This window comes from Pygocentrus nattereri, chromosome 2, assembly GCF_015220715.1.
Source record: "Pygocentrus nattereri isolate fPygNat1 chromosome 2, fPygNat1.pri, whole genome shotgun sequence".
In the NCBI taxonomy this organism is placed as follows: Eukaryota; Metazoa; Chordata; class Actinopteri; order Characiformes; family Serrasalmidae; genus Pygocentrus; species Pygocentrus nattereri.
The window spans coordinates 23,894,138-23,914,159 of record NC_051212.1 but is presented as its reverse complement, the minus strand read 5'-3'; the positions used below and the strand labels follow the sequence as shown (position 1 = coordinate 23,914,159).

The 20,022-nt window shown below is 39.2% G+C and overlaps 2 protein-coding genes across 4 annotated transcripts in view; one reads left to right on the top strand and one right to left on the bottom strand.

The window, feature by feature from the left end:
- lrch4 (leucine-rich repeats and calponin homology (CH) domain containing 4) overlaps positions 1–6,170 on the bottom strand; it is a 50,131-nt gene extending 43,961 nt beyond the window's left edge. For all 3 annotated transcript variants that reach the window (XM_037547612.1, XM_037547611.1, XM_017699641.2), the window contains exon 1: positions 5,786–6,170. In XM_037547612.1, coding sequence (XP_037403509.1) covers positions 5,786–5,957 — 172 coding nt within the window. In that variant the 5' untranslated portion in view covers positions 5,958–6,170. The remainder of the gene's footprint in view (positions 1–5,785) is intronic.
- Positions 6,171–11,281: 5,111 nt separating this feature from the next.
- On the top strand, positions 11,282–19,987 carry LOC119264790 (F-box only protein 24-like). The gene is made up of 10 exons (XM_037543746.1): positions 11,282–11,353; positions 11,446–11,520; positions 11,871–12,054; positions 12,180–12,445; positions 14,714–14,960; positions 15,529–15,687; positions 17,199–17,320; positions 17,507–17,638; positions 17,730–17,900; positions 19,637–19,987. Exons 1-10 carry the CDS (start codon positions 11,282–11,284, stop codon positions 19,985–19,987), a joined length of 1,779 nt encoding a protein of 592 aa, XP_037399643.1.
- Positions 19,988–20,022: the final 35 nt, after the last annotated feature.

Here is a 20,022-nt window from a genome sequence, read left to right as displayed (position 1 = left end):
CAGCATCAGGCAAGCTTTTTGAGTTACGGGAAAGTGAAACCTGAATATTTTTTCTCTGCCCACCGGTGCATAGTGGTGTCACCAAAACTCAAAACTCAAGCATTTTAAGGTGGGCAAAAGAGGAAGAAGATCAGGGGAAAACAAGAATTTTTACTTTTAAATGATACAATAAGATGACTCTGTGCTTAATATGACCAGAGACATGAACTAACAAGCTTAAAAATAGGTCCATTTTGATTTCAGGTTGAGTTTAATAGAGAAGTATGAGAAAGGATTAATAGTGAAGTATGAAGGTAAGGGATTTTTTTTTTTTTACATTTACTGGTTACAGAGTCTTAACTAAAAAAAAAATTTTTAAATCACAAATCATACATAAGAAGTACTAGGCCACAGATTGCTTGGAATTATTTCTAGTCTGAAGCAGAAAAATGATGAAAAATAGTAACCTCTTATAAAATACATAAAACAAGTGTTTATGAGCATTACTGTGTAATATTTGTGATCAGTGTTTTCAAAGTGGCATTTCAAATGAGCTGAAAATGTAGCAAAAACGACAGGGAAAGTTTCTGAAGTAATGCATATGAGATCTTTAGCAGACTGAACAGGCTTCACAGTATAGACAACTTCATTTCTCTCATTAAAACTATGTGGCGTCAGGGAGCCTAGAGGAGCAGGCAGCAGGAGCTAATCACTTACAATCTCTGCTCCATAGTAAGAGCCTCAGCCTTTTTGTTTAGAAACCTTTCAAATTAATGGGAAAGTACTTTGACAAGTCAAAGGATTATGTGAATTTACTGCATTAGGCCTCAGTTTAATGCTTCATGACACACTCAGCCTAGCACTTACACTATGTGTTCAAGTTAAAAGGCTATAAAAAGCAGAAAAGAGCAATTTAAACCAACTTTTATGGCAGGATTTCCTGGAATGGAGTACACCAGGCTGTTTGTGGCCACATTAAGACTCATACTGACAAAATACACATACCAATGTGAAAACCAATGTTGATGAATGTTATTACCATGTCTGTATCTACCAATACTGATGCCAAATCCTATAGTCACTGTCCAAAGAAAAAACATTTATCTCCTAAACAGTAACTTTACAGGAGAGGGCATAAACTGTCTTCACTTTCAATGTAAGTTAATGGAAAGAGATTTTATTGTATGCAATTTTGGAGCATTTCTATTGGTCCAATCATCCTGGAATTTTCACACAATGTAAAGGACAGCTGCTGAGCTCAAATGATGCAGAAAAGTAAAAATCGGATCAAATCAAAAAATGGAGATACAGGTTTTTCATCGAACAGCAACCATATATTTTACATTTACATTTAAGAACACATTAATTTTAACGAATTTTACAAATTACAAACAGCTGGCTGATTGGTGTACAACCCCAACTGTGTCCATTCATTAGAAACATGCACCAATAAATGCATCATTATATCATAACTAGTGTAAATATTGGGACAATCCTAATATGTAAACATTACCAAGTTTTTATTTCAGGCAGTCATCCGCTACTGATGTTTTTTTTCAAAAACACATCAACATACAAAACAATTAAACTAAAAATATGGTAAAAGAGATGGAAAACAGCTACAATGAACTCTGAGGAACAGAGGAGAAAAGAGAAAGGGATAGATTAAAAGCAGCACTCAGACAATGCAGGAGGGGGTCGTGTGGAATGGACTACAGTCCGGGGGGGTGGGGGGGGGGGGTGCAAAGAGAGCATAACAATGGTAGCAACCCATGAGTCCATTTCATTAAACCCCCTCTCTCTCCCTACCCAACCCCTCTCTCCTTCTCTCCCCCCTTTTCTCTCTCTCTCCATCAGCTGCTGTTGAGCTTAGTTGTGGTATGGAGGGTCTCTCTCCCTCTCGCTCCTTCACATTCTCTCTCTCTTGTTATCAAATGCTTCCTCTGAATGAGGGACTCTGTTGTGGGCTGCATGCTCATGCCCCAGGCGTGGTCACAAGTGTATGGGAGCCAGACAGGCACAAATATTTATCGACCGACACGCACACTCACAGACTCACACAGTACTCCAGTATCTACTTCTGTTTCTATCTCCATCCATTCATCTTCCTCTGCTAGTCATACAGGCCTTAGTTGAGGTTCACCTACCATAACATTTCATTCATTTATCCTTCTTCTGGTGCCCTCTTTAAAGGAATATTCAGGGCTTTTCAACATAACCTCTATCTGCCACATCTGTAGTAAATGGCTGATTACCACAGAAAGTAATTTCAGCACGCTTCTCTGTTCTCTGCAAATAACAGAAAAAACACTGACTTGAAACACGCTTATAATGGGAGTCAATGGGCAGGTGCTGAAGCAGAAGCTACTGCTCACTGGCTTCTATTATAAGTGTAAGATAGTTTTCTGATCTTGACCAAGCACAAGGAAACTGTTGTCTGTAGTAATCAGTTGTATATCTACAGATAGGTGGCAGCCTTAAGCCAATGATTAGTATTATTAAAATCGGAATAATTAAAATAAGTATTATGCAAATTATCGTTCTTTTAACATCCCCAACTAATTGACTGCAAACATACTTTCAACTTGGAAGTGTTAGGCTATAAAACAAGCTTGTTGAGAGGAAGTGCGCCAGTGCTCCAGTGTGGCAATATTTTGATATCCAACCAAACCAAGTGCAGAGAACCACCATATGTTAACAGTATTACATGCCATCTGTGTAGAATAGACTTTATTATAAATTATTAAATCATATTAGAAGCTAGCCCAGTTGATAATTACAATGATAATCACATTATCATCAGGAAAACCATAAGCTAGAGGGAAGGCTCTGTATCTCTAGTGCACATAGTGCACATACAACAGAATTTGGTACATAATAATATTGTCTACTGTGATATTCCTGCAGACAATAACTGCTTGTCTACACTTACATTGTCTTCCAGAAGAATATTTATTTTCATCTACTTTCGGTCTTTCTTTCTCTCTCTTTCCTTCTTTCTACATTTGTTTTTAATTCTCCCGTCCTGCCCCATACCTGCTTACACCCAGCAGCTCAAAGCAATAGACTAGCATTTATTGTTGCTGCAAGAACAAGTCAACAGAAGCTTTATTATTAATGTCCAGTAGCAGGACAGGGGGGGTGCGTTTGGGGGTTCAAATCTTATGAAACCAAGCTTTGTTCCCCAGCTCACCACGTACACATACAACTGAACCTCTGACCTTCCTGCAGGGGGATGTTAGTTCATACTGCAAAGCAATCTTCAGGAGAGAGCGAGAGAGAGGGAGAGTGAAGGGGAGTGTGTATGAGCGTGAACACGTGTAAGTGTCAGTGTGCATGCGTGATGGGAGTTCAGTAAAAGAACAAAGAGTGGGCCCCATTCTCCTCGCACCCATATGCAGCGAGACACGTGGGCCCGCAGGGCTTCAGAAGGCTATCATTTATCATTGTGTTAATTAGCATAACCTTAATGCCTGGCACTTAAACGGAAACTTTCACCAGTTTCACTGGGTGCCTTAGAACACAGTGGTGCTAAGCTTATAGTAAAGAAGAGCTGAATATACTAGGAAAGCTGGTGGAATAGCTATGAGCTATAGGGAATAGCTTCACCAAACATGCTAAAGCAGATAAAAAATTAATGGGCGCTACTAGACACCAACTACCATAACTCAATTTGCTGGTAACACCATTTGCTTTCTGGCTGAACTAATTCTTTAACTGTGAGGTTTTTATCTTCTTCAGGTCCAGTAATGATTTTGAATGTATATGTAATTTCTTACTATTTACTATCAGTTTTATTTCAATTTCTTCTGTTCCTCAGAATTAAACAAACAATCTGTTTTTGTTACTGTGTCTTTAAGACTGATATGTAAATAAACACTGTTCAGACTGGCTGTCCTGCACACTGCTTCATTCAAAGAGTGGTCCAGATTAAAACACTACTTACAACTTCAATGATGATGAATGGGTGTATATGTAAAAGTGTTGGTGTTTGCAGCTTAGTTTTCCATGGACTAAATGGTAAATTTAGAAATTTTAACAATGTTTGCATACTACATACAACTGTAATATAAAAAGATGAGGTAAAAAGAGGTGAGGAAATTATAGTCCCTTTAAAGCACCACGACTCACGACTACGCCTATTTAACCACATCCATAACGCAAAGAAAAACCTGGCAATTAGCTCCAGCCCATGGCATCACACAAGTTCACATCAGGAGCCATTACTTATAATCTCTCAGAGCAGGGTGCCACACCAAACAGCACATCGAACCCTTTAAAAAAACAACCCCAATAAGTTCATCTAACACAATGGATGTGGAAATCTGAGGCCTGATTAGCTGCGCAAGCCTTCCACTGCTGCTGGTTTGATCCAAAGGTGTTAGGAAGGGACTTTCACACGGTGGGCAGGGTTGCCACAGCAACATGGTAATCTCTGTAGCAATGTTTAGGCGGTTGCCAGAGATACTCCACAAGATTACACACAGTTTAACATTTGCAAAGGCTCCATCTGAGATGGCACCTGACAAGCGCAATCTTGCCCATCGGTCCCTGACTCGTCCATCTAGTCACTGTCTGGAAACAAGCAGCCCATGGCAGAAAAGGGTGCATCTGTCTGTAAGAAGGTACATTACAAATTCCAAAGAGATGCAGAGTCATACTGCAGCCCTAAAAAGTGTGTGTGTGTGTGTGTGTGTGTGTGTGTGTGTGTGTCAGGCTTTTACATCTTCTGCATTATTTAGAGCTGCCTCAAGAGTTTCCATTAAGAGGAAGCTCAAGAAAGAAAGGCACACAGTAATAAACAAATGAAGACGATAAAGGACAGAAAGACATGATAACCAAGACAAAGTAGATCAAATTCATGGTTTCCGTCAAGGAGGTGATCTGCTTTAATGTCCTGAAGTAGTAAGAATGTGAAGGCGCAGTTGTACATGTGAGCACTTCCTCTCTGAGCTCAGGCCTACACCATGACGAGCAGATGGCTGTGTATTCAGAGCATCACGTTGTGTGACAAAGATGCACTTCGACCAAGGCCACCATGAGACACTTCTATTTCAAAGACATGGCTGTTGAGCAAGTCCTTCACCTTTTTCAGCTTCATCTGGACATGTGACATCAGAGCTAATGCAGAGGTTCAGCTGTTACGTTCCTAAGACGTTAAGTTAAACAGCGTGTAGCAAGATGGCCCTATTTCGACACGAAACGCTTGATCTCCACTTCTTCACAACAGGAAGGGAAGTGAACTCAGACGTTTTTGAAGGTACCGAGCGAAGCAAGAAGACCAAAAACCAGCACAAAGTTAACACGGCGTCAGAAAAGTGACAGAAAATTAAAACTCTTGAAGCAATTGAGGGTGAAAAGGTACAGAATGCGCGCACTAAACAGCTGAAGTTCGCGGCTTATTCGTTTTTTTGGTTCCACCTTAAACGGTGTAACGTTAGCGGTACGTTCTGTAGACTGTACGGGCTGGTCAGGCGGCAGAACGTTAGCGCTACACAATTTAAGGTGGAACGGAAAACTCGAATTAAGAGGCTGTCGAGGAGTTAAGAAGCCAACTTCAGTCCCGTGTACTAACGTTAACGCCACGGAGCTCGCCTTCAAGCTAGCTAGCAATAAACGACGAGCCACTCGGGCTCGCTTAGCGCTGGGAGGCACTTTTCTTTGAGAGAGAGAGAGTGAGAGAGAGAGAGAGAGCAGGTGAAAACGAACACACAAAGGAAGTGAAGTAGCTCCACTATCTCGTCGTGTGACAGACACTAACTACCTCTTTCTGTCGTTCGCTCCTGTCCGGACGAAGTCAGCTTACCTGCATGTGTAATGTCGGATAAGTCATAGTTCTTCGCTGTCCGGGGAAACTCCTTCAGTTTTCGGTTGGATAAGACTAAGGCTCCGCTCGCCGCTGCCTCCTCCAGGGATTTCTCCACGCTCCTGCTGGCCGCTATTGTCGCCGGCAGCTGGGACCCATCCCCAGCAGCCATGAAACACAAATAATCCCCCGATTTTACTTTCCTCTCTTTATTCACAGCTAAAGGGCGCTCCTAAACTTTAATTTCCTCTTGCGTTACTTCAGCAGCGATGGGCAGTCATGAGGAAGACGGGTGTAATCCGGAATCAGTGTTAAATCCAGCGTGCAGGATTTGATAAAGTTAGACGAGGAGTCGTCCGCCTGGAGTTAACTGTCAATCTGGCGGAGCAGCAGAGAGAGGAGAGAGACTGCCGAGGGAGGGGCAGGGGCGTGGCAATTGGGGTGGGGGCGTGGTCAAAGGCTGAGTAAAGGCTAGATTGACAGGCCCGAAACAGCGAATGACTATGACTACGTCCAAACAACAACAATAATAATAATAAGAAGAAGAAGAAGAATGCATCTTTATTTACATAGCACTGTATTTCAGTTACAATATTTAAAGTGCTTTATAAACAAATGTAGGTAGCACATTGAAAAAATAAAATGCTGAAAGCAAAATCTGAATCTATAAATGTAATACATATGAAATATCACCATTACAAACTGCAAACAAATAGGATAGAAGAAACACACATGTAAGCATAAACAAATATGACACCCGTAATGCCTGCGTTTCTCGGATACTACATACATACAATACCGATGAATGTGCGACTAATGCTGGTGCACTGTTTTGACATTCTGTTTAATATGATAGTCTTGATGCTTTTAGATTGCAGACTATGGCTCAGAAATGAACTCAAAACTCTGTGTTCTGGAGAAAACTGTATTAAAGCAGGTGTCGGGGGGTTGGGGGGGATCAGCCTTATCAGCATCACTATTTCATGATGTTAAAATGTGCCACATTTAGTCTAATGGCTAATTTTCTGTCTGCAGTGCCCGGGAAGGCTGATATGTAAAAATGTAAACCAAACTTCTCACACAGGCAAAATCAAAACCACAAGGCAGCATTAAAAAATGCAGAGCATAACCAAGAACATAAAGCACCAAACCAGGCACAAAAGAATGATCATACATACCAAATCAACACTAATTTGTATACAATGCAATTAATTGTTATGTTGGGAAATTTGGTTTAGACCCTATTAAGCAAATAACCCTGGACACAAAACAGTGTGGTCAGGGAGAAAGGGTATTTAGGTGGAGATGTGGAATGGAATTGGTTAAAATCAGAAATGTGTAAACGAATTTGAAATACAGATAAATGGTCATTGTCAGAAAGTGTATCTACTATAGGCTTAGGCCACTACACTACTGTGTTAAATGTCCCCTCTCAGACCCATTAACACACAGCTTTGCATAAAAACTACATTTGCCCATCTGTCAGTCTTCTCACTCAGCATTGTTAGTCCTTTGGCCTCCACCCTGTCAGTCCCACACACACACATAAATATTATAGAGAGAATTGTGGATAATTATAGGCCTGCCACACAAAGCTCCTGATAAAGCATTAGGGCTGTATGCCCTTTGCTGTGTGCGTGCATGTGCAGGGTACTCATGCTTTTATCACAAAATAATTATTTCTAAATAGAGCATAGTCAGCTGAGTGCCAAACCTTCTTAGCATTTTTTCTCGCTAAACTATGGCTAAACCAGTGTATTAGCACACAGCCACAAATGGAGATCGTGTAATCATGGGATAAAAAGCTTTTTGCCTATCCTTTGCCCAGAGTCACACTGTACTCTGTTTATGTTCTCAGGAAGAAGCATTTAATGAAAAATACATTTTTACTGTATTGTTTTTACATTGCCATAATGACTTGTAATGGTGCAGTCTATGAGTAAATGTGTAATAACACAGTTCTGGTGGTTCTGTGTCTAAGCACAATACATTTTTAACGAAATGATGGCTGTGAGGTTAAAGGGCAAACTAAAGTGCAAAGTGCTTTAATTTGTATTCACATCTATATTGGCGTAGCCATACACTAATCACAGGGCTTTTATTACTTACAGCCCACACTTCATGCTTCTGTCTGTTGTGTGATTTCAACTTAGACCAGTGGGTCAGTAAATCATCAGCAGATCCATTCCTCCTCAGGGAAAATGAAAAGAGGAACAGAGGCATCAAGGGAGCACAGAGGAAGAGAAAGAAGGAGGAAAAGAGCGTGAGAAATGGTGATGTCACCTCAGCGTCCATTAAAGGGCCAATATATACACTTTTCTTGTCATTTATTTTTTTCTCTTGAAGTTCACTCTAATAAAAATGTTTATAGCTTTATGTGACAAAATGGTCAAAATTCATGTTTATATTACCATATTTTTACCTCTCCTTATCCCTGATTATCAAACAGACTGTTTTTTGTTATTGTGCCTTCAAGACTGGTAGAAGATAAGTGATCTCTGTTCTGATCAGCTGCCCTGTATTGTGCCTCATTCAAAAGCAACACTCTTTCTAACTTCAGTGTGAAGTGGAGCTAAACTGTTGTTAGCTAAATGGATATCTGTAAATACACTATATTTCCAAAAGTACTATAACAGTAATTATCAGACTCGCTCTAGTAATTGGATCAGCTGCCAGGTACCAAGAGTTTTTACTGAACTGGGAAAATCTGCTTTTAGTCACAGTGCACCAGCGAGCTGGAATTCTCTTATCTTCTTTTGATCTTAATCTCTTAACAATTAAACCTCAATTTTATTTTTATTATTATTTTTATCTATTTTTATTTTTTTCACTGATAGTTTTCAATTTTCTTTTAATTGTAAATTAAATTGTAAATGTAAATATTATTTTCCTTGTCATGTCAATGCCTGTTTTTGTAAATGCTCGGCTACATTGAAAATGAGGTTTGCCCTCAATGTACTTCCAAGTCAAAATAAAGGTTGATTGATTGATTGATTGTATTGAGTCACCCATCTAAATAATTGAATTCAGGTGTTCCAATCACTTCCACAGACACAGCTGTATAAAACCAAGCACCTAGGCCTGCAGACTGCTTCTACAAACATTAGTGAAAGAATGGGTCATTCTCAGAAACTCAGTGAATTCCAGCATGGTACCATGATAAGATGCCACCTGTGCAACAAGTCCAGTCGTGAAATTTCCTCACTACTAAATATTCCACAGTCAACTGTCAGTGGTGTTATAACAAAGTGGAAGCGATTGGGAACGACAGCAACTCAGCCACGAAGTGGTCGGCCACGTAAAATGACAGAGCGGGGTCAGCGGATGCTGAGGCACATAGTGCGCAGAGGTCGCCAACTTTCTGCAGAGTCAATCACTACAGACCTCCAAACTTCATGTGGCCTTCAGATCAGCTCAAGAACAGCGTAGACAGCTTCATGGAATGGATGTCCATGGCCGCGCAGCTGCATCCAAGCTTTATATCACCAAGCGCGATGGAAAGCATTGAATGCAGTGATGTAAAGCGCCGCCACTGGACTCTGGAGCAGTAGAGATGTGTTCTCTGGTGTGATGAATCACGCTTCTCTGTCTGGCAATCTTCTGGACGATTCTGGGTTTGGTGGTTGCCAGGAGAACAGTACTTGACTAATTGCATTGTGCCAAGTGTAAAGTTTGGTGGAGGAGGGGGTTATGGTGTGTTGTTGTTTTTCAGGAATTGTGCTCGGCCCCTTAGTTCCAATGAAAGGAACTCTTAATGCTTAACGAAAATTTCATGCTCCCAACTTTGTGTGAACAGTTTGGGTCAGCCCATTCCTGTTCCAATATGACTGCACACCAGTGCACAAAGCAATGTCCATAAAGACATGGATGCGCGAATTTGGTGTGGAGGAACTTGAGCAGAGAGCAGTATTAGTGCAGAAACTGTGAGACAGGCCGTCTCATCCAACATCAGTGTCTGACCTCACAAATGCGCTTCTGGAAGAATGGTCAGAAATTCCCATAAACTGGATTCCTAAACCTTGTGGACAGCCTTCTCAGAAGAGTTGAAGCTGTTATAGCTGCAAAGGGTGAGCCAACATCATATTAAACCCTACGGATGAAGAATGGGAGGTCACGCAAGTTCATATGCGTGTGAAGGCAGACGAGCGAATACTTTTTGAAATATATTGTATGTTGGTTTTTGTGACATCACAGAAACAATATATTCAAAACGACCTTTTTTGCAGGTTTATATCCATATCCAGACAGTATAGAGTAGGCATGGTAGGTTTTGAAAATTGTTTGAAACTTGTTGAAACAATGTTTATGTATTACCTCAAAGTCCTTTATTTAAAAAGTGCACGTGAAAGGAAAATTCTGTTTTTCATGATAAAGGCCTTTAAGCGTCAGTGTTGTGAGGAAAAGTTAGAAAGGGTGAAAAAGCATGAACATGTGACTATCTGTGTTCAAACCAAGTTCTTAATGAGGAGCTTGCCAACACTCATCCAGTAGCTCACTGCCACGTTTGATGACATTACATCAGCGGTTAGTTATGTAGGTCACTTATGAATATTCATGTGGAGAAGTGCCACAAAATGAACTTGCTTCCTTTGTTTACTGGGAGAGGAGTGGGACAGAGGGATGTAGGAGACACAGGCAGTGATCTGCCATACGAGAGTGTAATAAATAATGGATGGTAAAAGGCAGAGCGAGAGTACGGTTAAAAGGGAATTTTACAAATTGTTTACATTTCAACATAACAAAACTGTAGAGATGCTAACAGAGTCATTCAGAGAGGTTTGGCATGAAAATTATGGCAATTAGGCATTATGTTCTTTGTAATCACCACTGTGAACAATTCTGACTCGGTAGTCAGTTTCTCTGGAAGTGAGCATTTCAATTCAAATATATGATTGGAAAAATCTGTACAGCTCCACTTTAAATCAAAGCTACATATATAGTCTTATATAGTGTAGTACAGTGCATGCATGCATTATGACATTATGTAGCTATGCATGTGCAAATGCGTGGTATGTGGTACTATGTGGTAAATATGTGGTACTGTTACAGATGATAGTTTTGTCATATGTTGCACAGTGTAAAGTCTGTAAACAAATATGAATAATTTTGTTGATCAGGAATCCACTAAAAGTAGCTTAAGAGATACAAAACCAAGTAGCAAAGTTAGAGTTCTGAGACCTTTCAAGATTTCAAGCAACCACAGCCCCCTGATGAGAGTCTGGGCCCTACACAAGCTATATCATATATCACGTTATATCATTAAATGCTGTTACAGATTAACAGCATTCACCAAAATTCCACCAAAGACACTGAAGAATTCCACACCATGAGGTCATAATAAGGTGAATGGAATTGTTTCTGTAGTCATAAAGGCATGTTAGAACCCTGGGGATTGATTTTCTCAGAGGTCAGTGAGCAGACACTCGTACGGACAGCACGTTATTGTTTCACTCTCTTCGGACTGGCAAATTAGGTTTTTAAAAAAAGAAGGAAACAATGAATAGAAGAAAGAAAAAAATGTTGCAACTGAGGAAAAGGACCTCTGACAGATCTACAGCACCACCTACTGTGAGTAACAGAACTACACTCAACTTGAAATAGAAATAATTAATGATAGGCAAATTTTTTAACAAGTGTTTTTTTTTCTCACCGAACAACAGCTTAAAAGGAGGAGAACTGTGACCCCACCTGGGCAAAACCCAACAGTCTCAATCCTGTCATTGCCACCTGAAGTGGTAAGAGAAATGTCTATAAAAGCAATTTATTTTTTGTTACTCTAACAAAATCCTCGCTTGGTTTGGATTTCACTGATAAATCTCATTTACACTGTTTTTTCCTTACCCCAAGCATAGTTGATTAGCCGAGAGATGTTTGGTGTCGAAAGTCAGCTTCTTTACTTTTGCACTGGAGCAACAACAGAAGTTTACTTTTAAAATTTGTGAATTGTATTAACCTCATAGCTCTAGTGCAACATGAAACATGTCTCGGCTGATTGCCTATGTTTTGCATAAGAGGTAAATTAGATTTCTTTAAGGTTTTTGACTGATGAAAAACTGCATTACTCATATTCTATTATTATTCCCAGCTTGAGAACATCCTATTTAGGCTCTCAGTGCCTGATATTGTCTCCTTTGGATCTACGTGCCATTATTTTCACAAGCTGAGCCTCAGCCAGGCTGTGTGGAAGAATCTGTACTTTGGGAATTTGAAAGGTCCTGCTCCTTCCAGGAATGATGAAACCAACTGGAGGAGGCTGACCATCCTGAGGAGTGAGTCTGGTTGACAGTTGAGGATTTTGTCTTTAACTATAGGCTTAACTGACTGTCCACAACAAAGTTTAAAAATCAGAGCTCTGTGGTAACCATCTAAATTACTATACCTCTTTTGCATGTAGTGAGCCAGGGCCTTGTCCTTCAGCGGCTAAGAAGTGCTTCTGGCAGGGGTAAAGCCGCTTTACACCATTTAAGAAGTCGGCAGCTGGCCCTTACAATGTCATTCAATGCTCCCATGGCGCTGGGCTTCCGTAGGGTGGTGCCCACACTGGGGTACACTGTGCTCTGGGACTACAAGGGAACCATCTTTGTCCTGTTCACCCCTCGGCAGAATGTGATGTGGAGGAGGCCCTTAAACCATACAATACTGTGCAATGATGCCAAAGATGTAAGTGCACTGTACACAAGTCTATGCATTTATACCTGCATACTGATGATTAAAATAAAACCTTCAGATTACAAATGCATACACATAAAAAAATTAGTAAAAAGGGTTAAAAGAAATTCATCTTTAGCTTAAACTTATACTGAACAATGAAAACATCCAACCTTTAATTGACATAAATGTACGCTGAGAAAAAAATATTCTTCATAAAGATTTTTTTTAACAAAACCATGTGCCACAATTAGGGGCACCCCTTAGAAATTCTTAGAAACGAAATGTTATAGAAGCATTTTCCATATATATTTTACTTTTATAAGTATATCAGAATCCAGGAATTTTCAAGCTGTAAGCAGCTTTCCTCTTTCAATGGGGCATATGTATGAGGTCACATAGAGGTCATGTTCCCTTCTTAGGCATGGAAAAGACAAGAGAACACACAATTTAAATAAAGGAAAAGTGTGTTGACCTTCATAAGTAAAGGAATGACTATTTAAAAAGCTACTCGTATAAAAAGCCCATATCTGCAGTTTGGGCAATAATGTTCTAATCAAAAGGAACTGTGACAAGCATGTCTGGACAAGGACCCAGTTTTATTTTGCCCTTACATGCAATAACAAGGATGGAGAGAGGGCCAAAAATCCCCAAGGATCACTGATCACTTAGTTACAGAAAAAAGTAATATCTTTACTGCGAAGTCTCCAAAACACCATTGACCTCCATGGCAGCAGATTATTTGAAGGCCATGCCAGGAAAAAAGCCTTTTCTGTCACCTAACCATAAATGTAAGCGTCTGGGGTTTGTTAAATGCTGAGACTTTGACTGGAGCTGTGTTCTATGGTCAGGTGAAACAAAAATTGTGCTTTTTGGCAGCAAACATTCAAGGTGTGTGTGGCATAAAAAGGAGGATGACTACACTGAAAAGAGCTTGATGCCCACTATTAAGTATGGTGGAGGGTCTGTTATATTGTGAGGCTGTTTTTCCTTCAAAGGCCCTGGGAGTCTCATTAGGATACATGACATTATGGACTCCATGAAATACCAGGACATGTTAAATCAAAATCTGTCTGCCTCCAAAACATTTGTCCAGATCAATGCCATAAAATGTTTATTGAACACAAATTCAAGCTTCTGCCATGGCCATCGCAGTCCCCTGATCTAAACTTCATATAAAACCTGTGGGGTGAGGACAAAGAACAATCTAGACAATCTAGAAAGAAATTTCCTGTATTCCTTTGTATTTTCCTACTCACCTCAAGATGTTATAGAAGAACACTAAACGCTGCTTTATTTTTTTCTCAGAATAAATTTACTTCAATTTAAGCTTAGATTGTTCTTATTTTGTCAGTGAGAGATTACGCTAATTCACCCAGAGATTATTTTTTTAAGTAAGATAAACCATTCTCCAAAATAATAATTTTAGAAAAGTTCACCCTTTTCTATCTCAGATCTATACAGACAAACATGTTAATGCATTAGTAACAAGTAGAATTGATTACAGTAATGCTCATCTTACTGGGGTTCCTTAGAGCACAACACATCCCTTACAACTCATACAAAATGTGGCAGAGCGCATCTGAAAAAAGAAAAAAGTGAGATCATATCACTCTTGTTTTAGAAGAACTGCACTGGCTACCTGAGCAGAACTTTAATAGATTTTAAAGTTCTGCTCCTCGTTTTCAAAGCTTTAAATGACCTTAATACACCCACTTACATCACAGAATGTCTGTCTATTTATGTTTTAGCATGTGATCTTAGATCTGCAGGTACTGACTTTCTCCATATACCTTCCCTAAAACACAGAAAACATGGAGAGGCCTTGTTCAGTTATCCAGCTTCTAAAGTGTGGAACTCTCTTCTGCCTTGTATTAGACTGTCAAGCTCAGTGCTGACATTTAAGAAACATTGAACATATGACTTTAACTTATGACTAAACATATGTCTTTAACTTAGCATAATTTACCATTTGTCTTAGTATATTCCTTCTTCCTCACTTCTCCCCTGGCAGTTCAATTCAATCATGTGCTAGTTAACAACAATATAACTTCTAAGCATATTGCAAAATGTAATAAACCCACAATCCTTTGTAAATGTCCATATAAATGATCGAATTCCACTATAATTGAAGCATTACTGACTGTTTCCAGTTTTGGAATATCCAGGTACTGTAGTCAGTGTAGACAACAGTACTCCAAACAGTTTTATGCAATTGTTATCATACATGGTGTTCAGTGTACCAGCATGTGGGCTTACTGTCTCTTCTCTGTGTCCTAGTTTGCTGTGGACCCCTGCTCTCTCACATACCGACAGCATATCTACGTGCTAGTGAGTCGAGAGGTCTGTGGTATCCCCTCAGGGTGCATGGGACCTCCTGCCCCACGCATCATGTGTGACTGTGTGGAGGTATTCCAGTCGGACACCCACAAGATGGTCTTTCGCATGACTTTCCATTTCTCTCTCAATTTCACGCAGCTCCGCCTGTGTGGACGGGAGAACAAACGCACTATCCTGCTGCTGACCGGTTAGTTCCAGGGTGCATGGTGGGCCGTAATATTTGTGTACAATTGGTTTGACCCCGTCCAAGAGCACAAGTGGAATTAGTACACTATAAATACCACACAGTCCTGGTTTCACTTCTTATAACTGGAGATTAGTCTTTCAAAGCACTATTGAATTTTGATCCACTTGTCTTTACAGAGTTGCTTTAAATGAGCCACATTCAGGAATTTCATTTTCTTACATGACTATTTGGCATTGGATAACCTTTTTCCTTCAATAAATGAAATAAGCATTAAAATAATGTATTTATGATTTAGACCCATTGACATATATGATATATAGAATGGTCCACATCTTTGGAGAAACATAATCTGTCTTTAAACGTTTCTTCAAACATCGATTGTTTTTAAAATAATCCCAATTTCGATAACTACACCAAATGTTTTCTAGTGGAGCCTTTATTTTTTATAGTACAGTGGTGTTAAGATCAATCATTTAATCTGTTACTCACCTTTTATTAAACTGATTTTAGCTTTCTTTCAACTCTACTGATTTTCCTTTATTCTTCTTGTTTTTGTTTCTCTGAAAAGACACTGGAAAAGTGTATGCCATGTCTATTAATGAGATCCAGCTCCAAAATTCATGCTCCTACACTGCGCAACTGACTCTCAAGAACATTAGCAAAATACTGCCAGAACTGCCAATCAAACAGATCCACACCAGTTCTAACAGCATTTTGTATCTAAGAGGTAAGACACTGCACCTCCTAACAGTGCTTTTTGAAAACAGCAAAAAAAATACATAATACAACAGTGTGTTTTTTGTCCAAAACTGTACAACTTCCCATATCTGTTCATTAATTTATTCAAACAAATAATTATTATATTTATTCTATTAATTTATTGAATTTATTCAAGCTTGGGTTACATTGAGGAGAATCCTCATTTTCAGTGTGGCTTAGTGCTGCCAGGAACTTAAAAAAATAAAAGAAGTAATTGCATAAGTGCTAGACTTTTAAAGCAATAAACTCCAGAGATTAACAATGAGACAAAAATAAATAAATAAATAAATAAATAATACGTCAAAAAACAGCACTTACAATAAAACACAAGAATAAAAAAGTCAAAACAATGAAACAATTGAATTAAAAAGAAATTAAATCAAAACAAACAGCTAAACCACTGATCTAAAATGATCACCTAAAATAGCCGTAAGCTAAGTGAAAATAATTCGAAATGAAAAGTTTAGGAGAGACGAGCAAGTAGAGTGTCTTGTGCCATGTTCCAATTCATTGCTGCACCGTAGCTAAAGCAGATTTACTCAGAACAGTAAAAGCTCAGGGGACCTGATATGCAATAATGTCACTAGATAGGGTTTAGAGTCCATTATTTACAGTGAACATGGCTGTGGTACACAGTGGTATCTGGTGCTGAGAGTTTTATAGATAAAAAGCAACCAGTGTGTTTCCCTTCACACAGCTAGAGGAGGCCATCCAACTCTGTGTGGTACACAGTGATGAGTTCTGTCACTCGTAGCAAAAAGTAGCCATAGTGGAACCCTTTTTTTTTGCTATATAGAATCATTTTAAAAGCACCTTTAGAGAACCACAAACCATGGAGAAGCCCCGTTTAACCATGCAAACAACCATTTAAACATTTAAATAGTTCTGTGAGTTGTCACAGCAATATATAATAATTATATATTATATAATTATATAATTATATATATAACATACACTTAACAGAAAATTACACAGAAGCCACTGTATAATTTCAAATCTATTTCATTTGTCCACTTTTTACAGAAAGCAGGAAAGCACATAAAAACTGATATTTAATATTGTTATACATATGTTTTCAGCTTAATAACTTGTACGTATGGGCCATTTTAGCTGTAAATTAAATAAATGAAAGGGTGATCTCTCCATACTCATGTGCTTTCCATCACAAATTGATCAGTATGTCGTGGTTTACACATTCCTAGTAGAAAAAAAAGGTTATAATTTGGTATTGATTTAAAAAGAACAGGTTTATGGATTTATACTGATTTATGGATCATTACAAACACTAATACGTCCAGCAACATAGATCCACGCGTCAGCATAGCCAAATGGAGGGCTTCATGACTTCATGGAGCTGACATTCTATGCTGCAGATCTTAGTTAAAAGTATGTGAAACATAGCATTGTTACTTACAATTGTAATAGTCAGTTATGTAGTAAGAAAAGTGAACAAAACTTCTCCCCTTGATTGTCTCTTAGCTGATGGCTCAGTTTTCGTCGAAGTACATTCTATAGGAACTTACTACCAGCTGTTTGGGACTTCCGCAGGACAGGACACCTATGATGCTCAAACTGTTATCCCACTCATGCTGCCATACAAGGTATCTCTTCTCCACCTAAACCATATAAACTGAACAACTTCCACTGCAAGTTATCATTTCATTGCCAATCTCTGGCTGCAGTGTCTGCAGATCGGATTACACTGAGTGATATTACAGTCTGTTAGTGCAGTGTTTAGACTGGTACTTTCATCATTATATGCCTGAATACCTCAATATGTTCTGTAGGTGGTAAAATGCTCACTGGGTCTTTCTCACCTCTGCCTGCTGGATGACCGTGGAAGAGTCTTCATGCAAGGATGCAACCGCTATGGCCAGTTAGGCACTGGAGACAAGATCGACCGTGGCGATCCCACTATGGTAGCGTGTTTGTTTGCCATTTCAAATGAATATCCCATCACCAAGTTAACATTAATAAAATCCTTAAAATACTTCACCTCCTTCTGAACAGGTGATAGTATCCATGGCTCCAGTGGATGTGTGGTGTGGACTGAACCACACGCTGGTACTGCTACAGACTGAGTCTGGAGATAAAGAGGTGCAGGGCTGCGGCTGTGGATCAAATGGCCGTTTACCTGGCTGCTGGCCAGGCAGCCCTGTGTTTGTGAAACTCAGCATCCAAGTAAGTAACTCCGAGGAGTTACATCCACAAGCATATCTACCACATTCCCACTTGCCTCATTTGCATTTCACTCCATAACTTCCTCACCCCTAGAAGTCTAGACTGTCTAGTTGCTGTTTTCTTGTTGTTTATGTAATTAACTTTAACTGTAATTACTGTTAAATAATTACATCTACATTCAATATATGAAGAGTTAATTTGCAAAAACAGACATGTTTTCTCTTAACTGATGGCTCATCTCCATTTGAATTCATTTTCATCTGAATCTCAAATGGCTCTCTGTTCATTATATAGTGCTCTACATAGGAATGTAAATACTGGATGCTGCACCCCAATGGTGTAAAATACAGATACAAAATAGTCATTTGGGACTCAGCCACTTTCATACTCAGTCAATTATACACTATTTGACTGTACAGGCTAAACTTTATAAACTTTCATAGCTAGCACACTATTTAGGGAATACAGAGTCGTTTGGGATTCAGCCTGGGTTTTAATGCTACTTCAAGTAAGCCATTCAAGTAACATTTTTAGACTTTTACACTGCCATTTTACAGTTACTCATAGCATAAGTACTTTCATTCAAGCCTGTGTTATTAATGATGGAGTTGTTTATGCTGTTTGCTATCTTTTAGTGTGTTAGCTTGCTGACCAGCCTAGTTCTAGTTAAGAACATAAGTTGGCAGCCTCACAGTTTAAACAAAAACAGGCTCTTACCTGATCAGTATATTCAGTGGCCTGTATGAGCAACATGAGAGTCAAATATTATTCCATCAACAGCACAAGCAGTTTTTTTTCGTGCCGTGGTGTAGTAATATACTATTCAGTTGTGTGAGACGGTCATAGGTGTATGTATGTCATTGGTTTTACAACAGCTTCAAGTGCTGTTCAGCCAATCAGATTTTAGGATGGAAATTACCCGTTAAATTAAGAATAATTCATGACCATCAGCTCATTTTTAAAAAGGATGCTGTTTACTGTTTTTCCATACTGTTTTGCCGTATGTCATGTATGGACAGGTTTGAGTCCACACTTCTGACTTTTTTCTGTTAATCAAAAATTGACACAAATATGGCAAAAAAGTTTTTTTTTTTGAAAAACAAGACTGTACACATAATTATAACTTGACATTTAAAATAGCCTACTTGTTACTGTACTGTGCAAAAGTCAGAGACTGCCCTCCGTTCATTCAGTTTCCAGTCAAAACAGCCAGCGCACAAGCCTTTTATTTTTCAGCATGAGAATGAGTGAGTGTGTTGTCATATCTATCAGTATTCACTTTACCCAGTTTTGCCACTTTAACTCTTCTATCCGCCTTGCCTTAAAAACAAGTTACAGCGCTATCCTTCCAATAAAAAAGCCCAAACTTCAAAATCACTGAGTGTGTTTGAAGTTACTTAAATTGTAAAAAAAAAAAAAAGGAAAATCCAACCAACTTCTAAGACTGAAGTTTCCCTACAGATTTCTTTGAAAAACTGAAAGCAAGTCATCTGAAAAGAATGGAAGCTGTAATAAAGTCAAATGGTGGACATACTAAACACTGAGAGAATGTAATTATTAACATAGTAATTAACTGAGGGGTGCTCTCTAAGTTTTGCACAATACTTTAAGTTTTAAAAATAATTATAGAAAATGTAAGAAAAGGCCTTTTAAAGCATATACTCCATTGAGTAACCTAGCAGGTTTAGCATCTATCTATCGTTCTTGTTTTCTCTCTCTCCATCTTCCTCTCCCAGGTTCCACGCACTGCGAGTTCACTTTGCTGCTCCAAGGAATGCATTTTCCTCCTGTGCTCCCATGACATCGCTGAGCCCCCTGCATCTCATTACATTCCACCTGGAACAGAGGATGAGAAGGACATCGAGAGAGGACAGGAAGAAGAGAAGCAGCAAATACAGATTCACCTCACTCAGATGAAAAGCTGTGACAGTGCCACAAGGCGGATCATCATGCTGCAGAGCATTGTCAAACACTACCTGACAGGCCTAAGTCCTATACACAAAGACTTCTTTGACACTGCATTGAGCATAATCCTTGGCCACTGTACCACAGCCAAAATGGAGCCACAGCAGCCCTCCGAGGCATAAACAAACCACACGTGTGTTTTGCATACATACGCTAA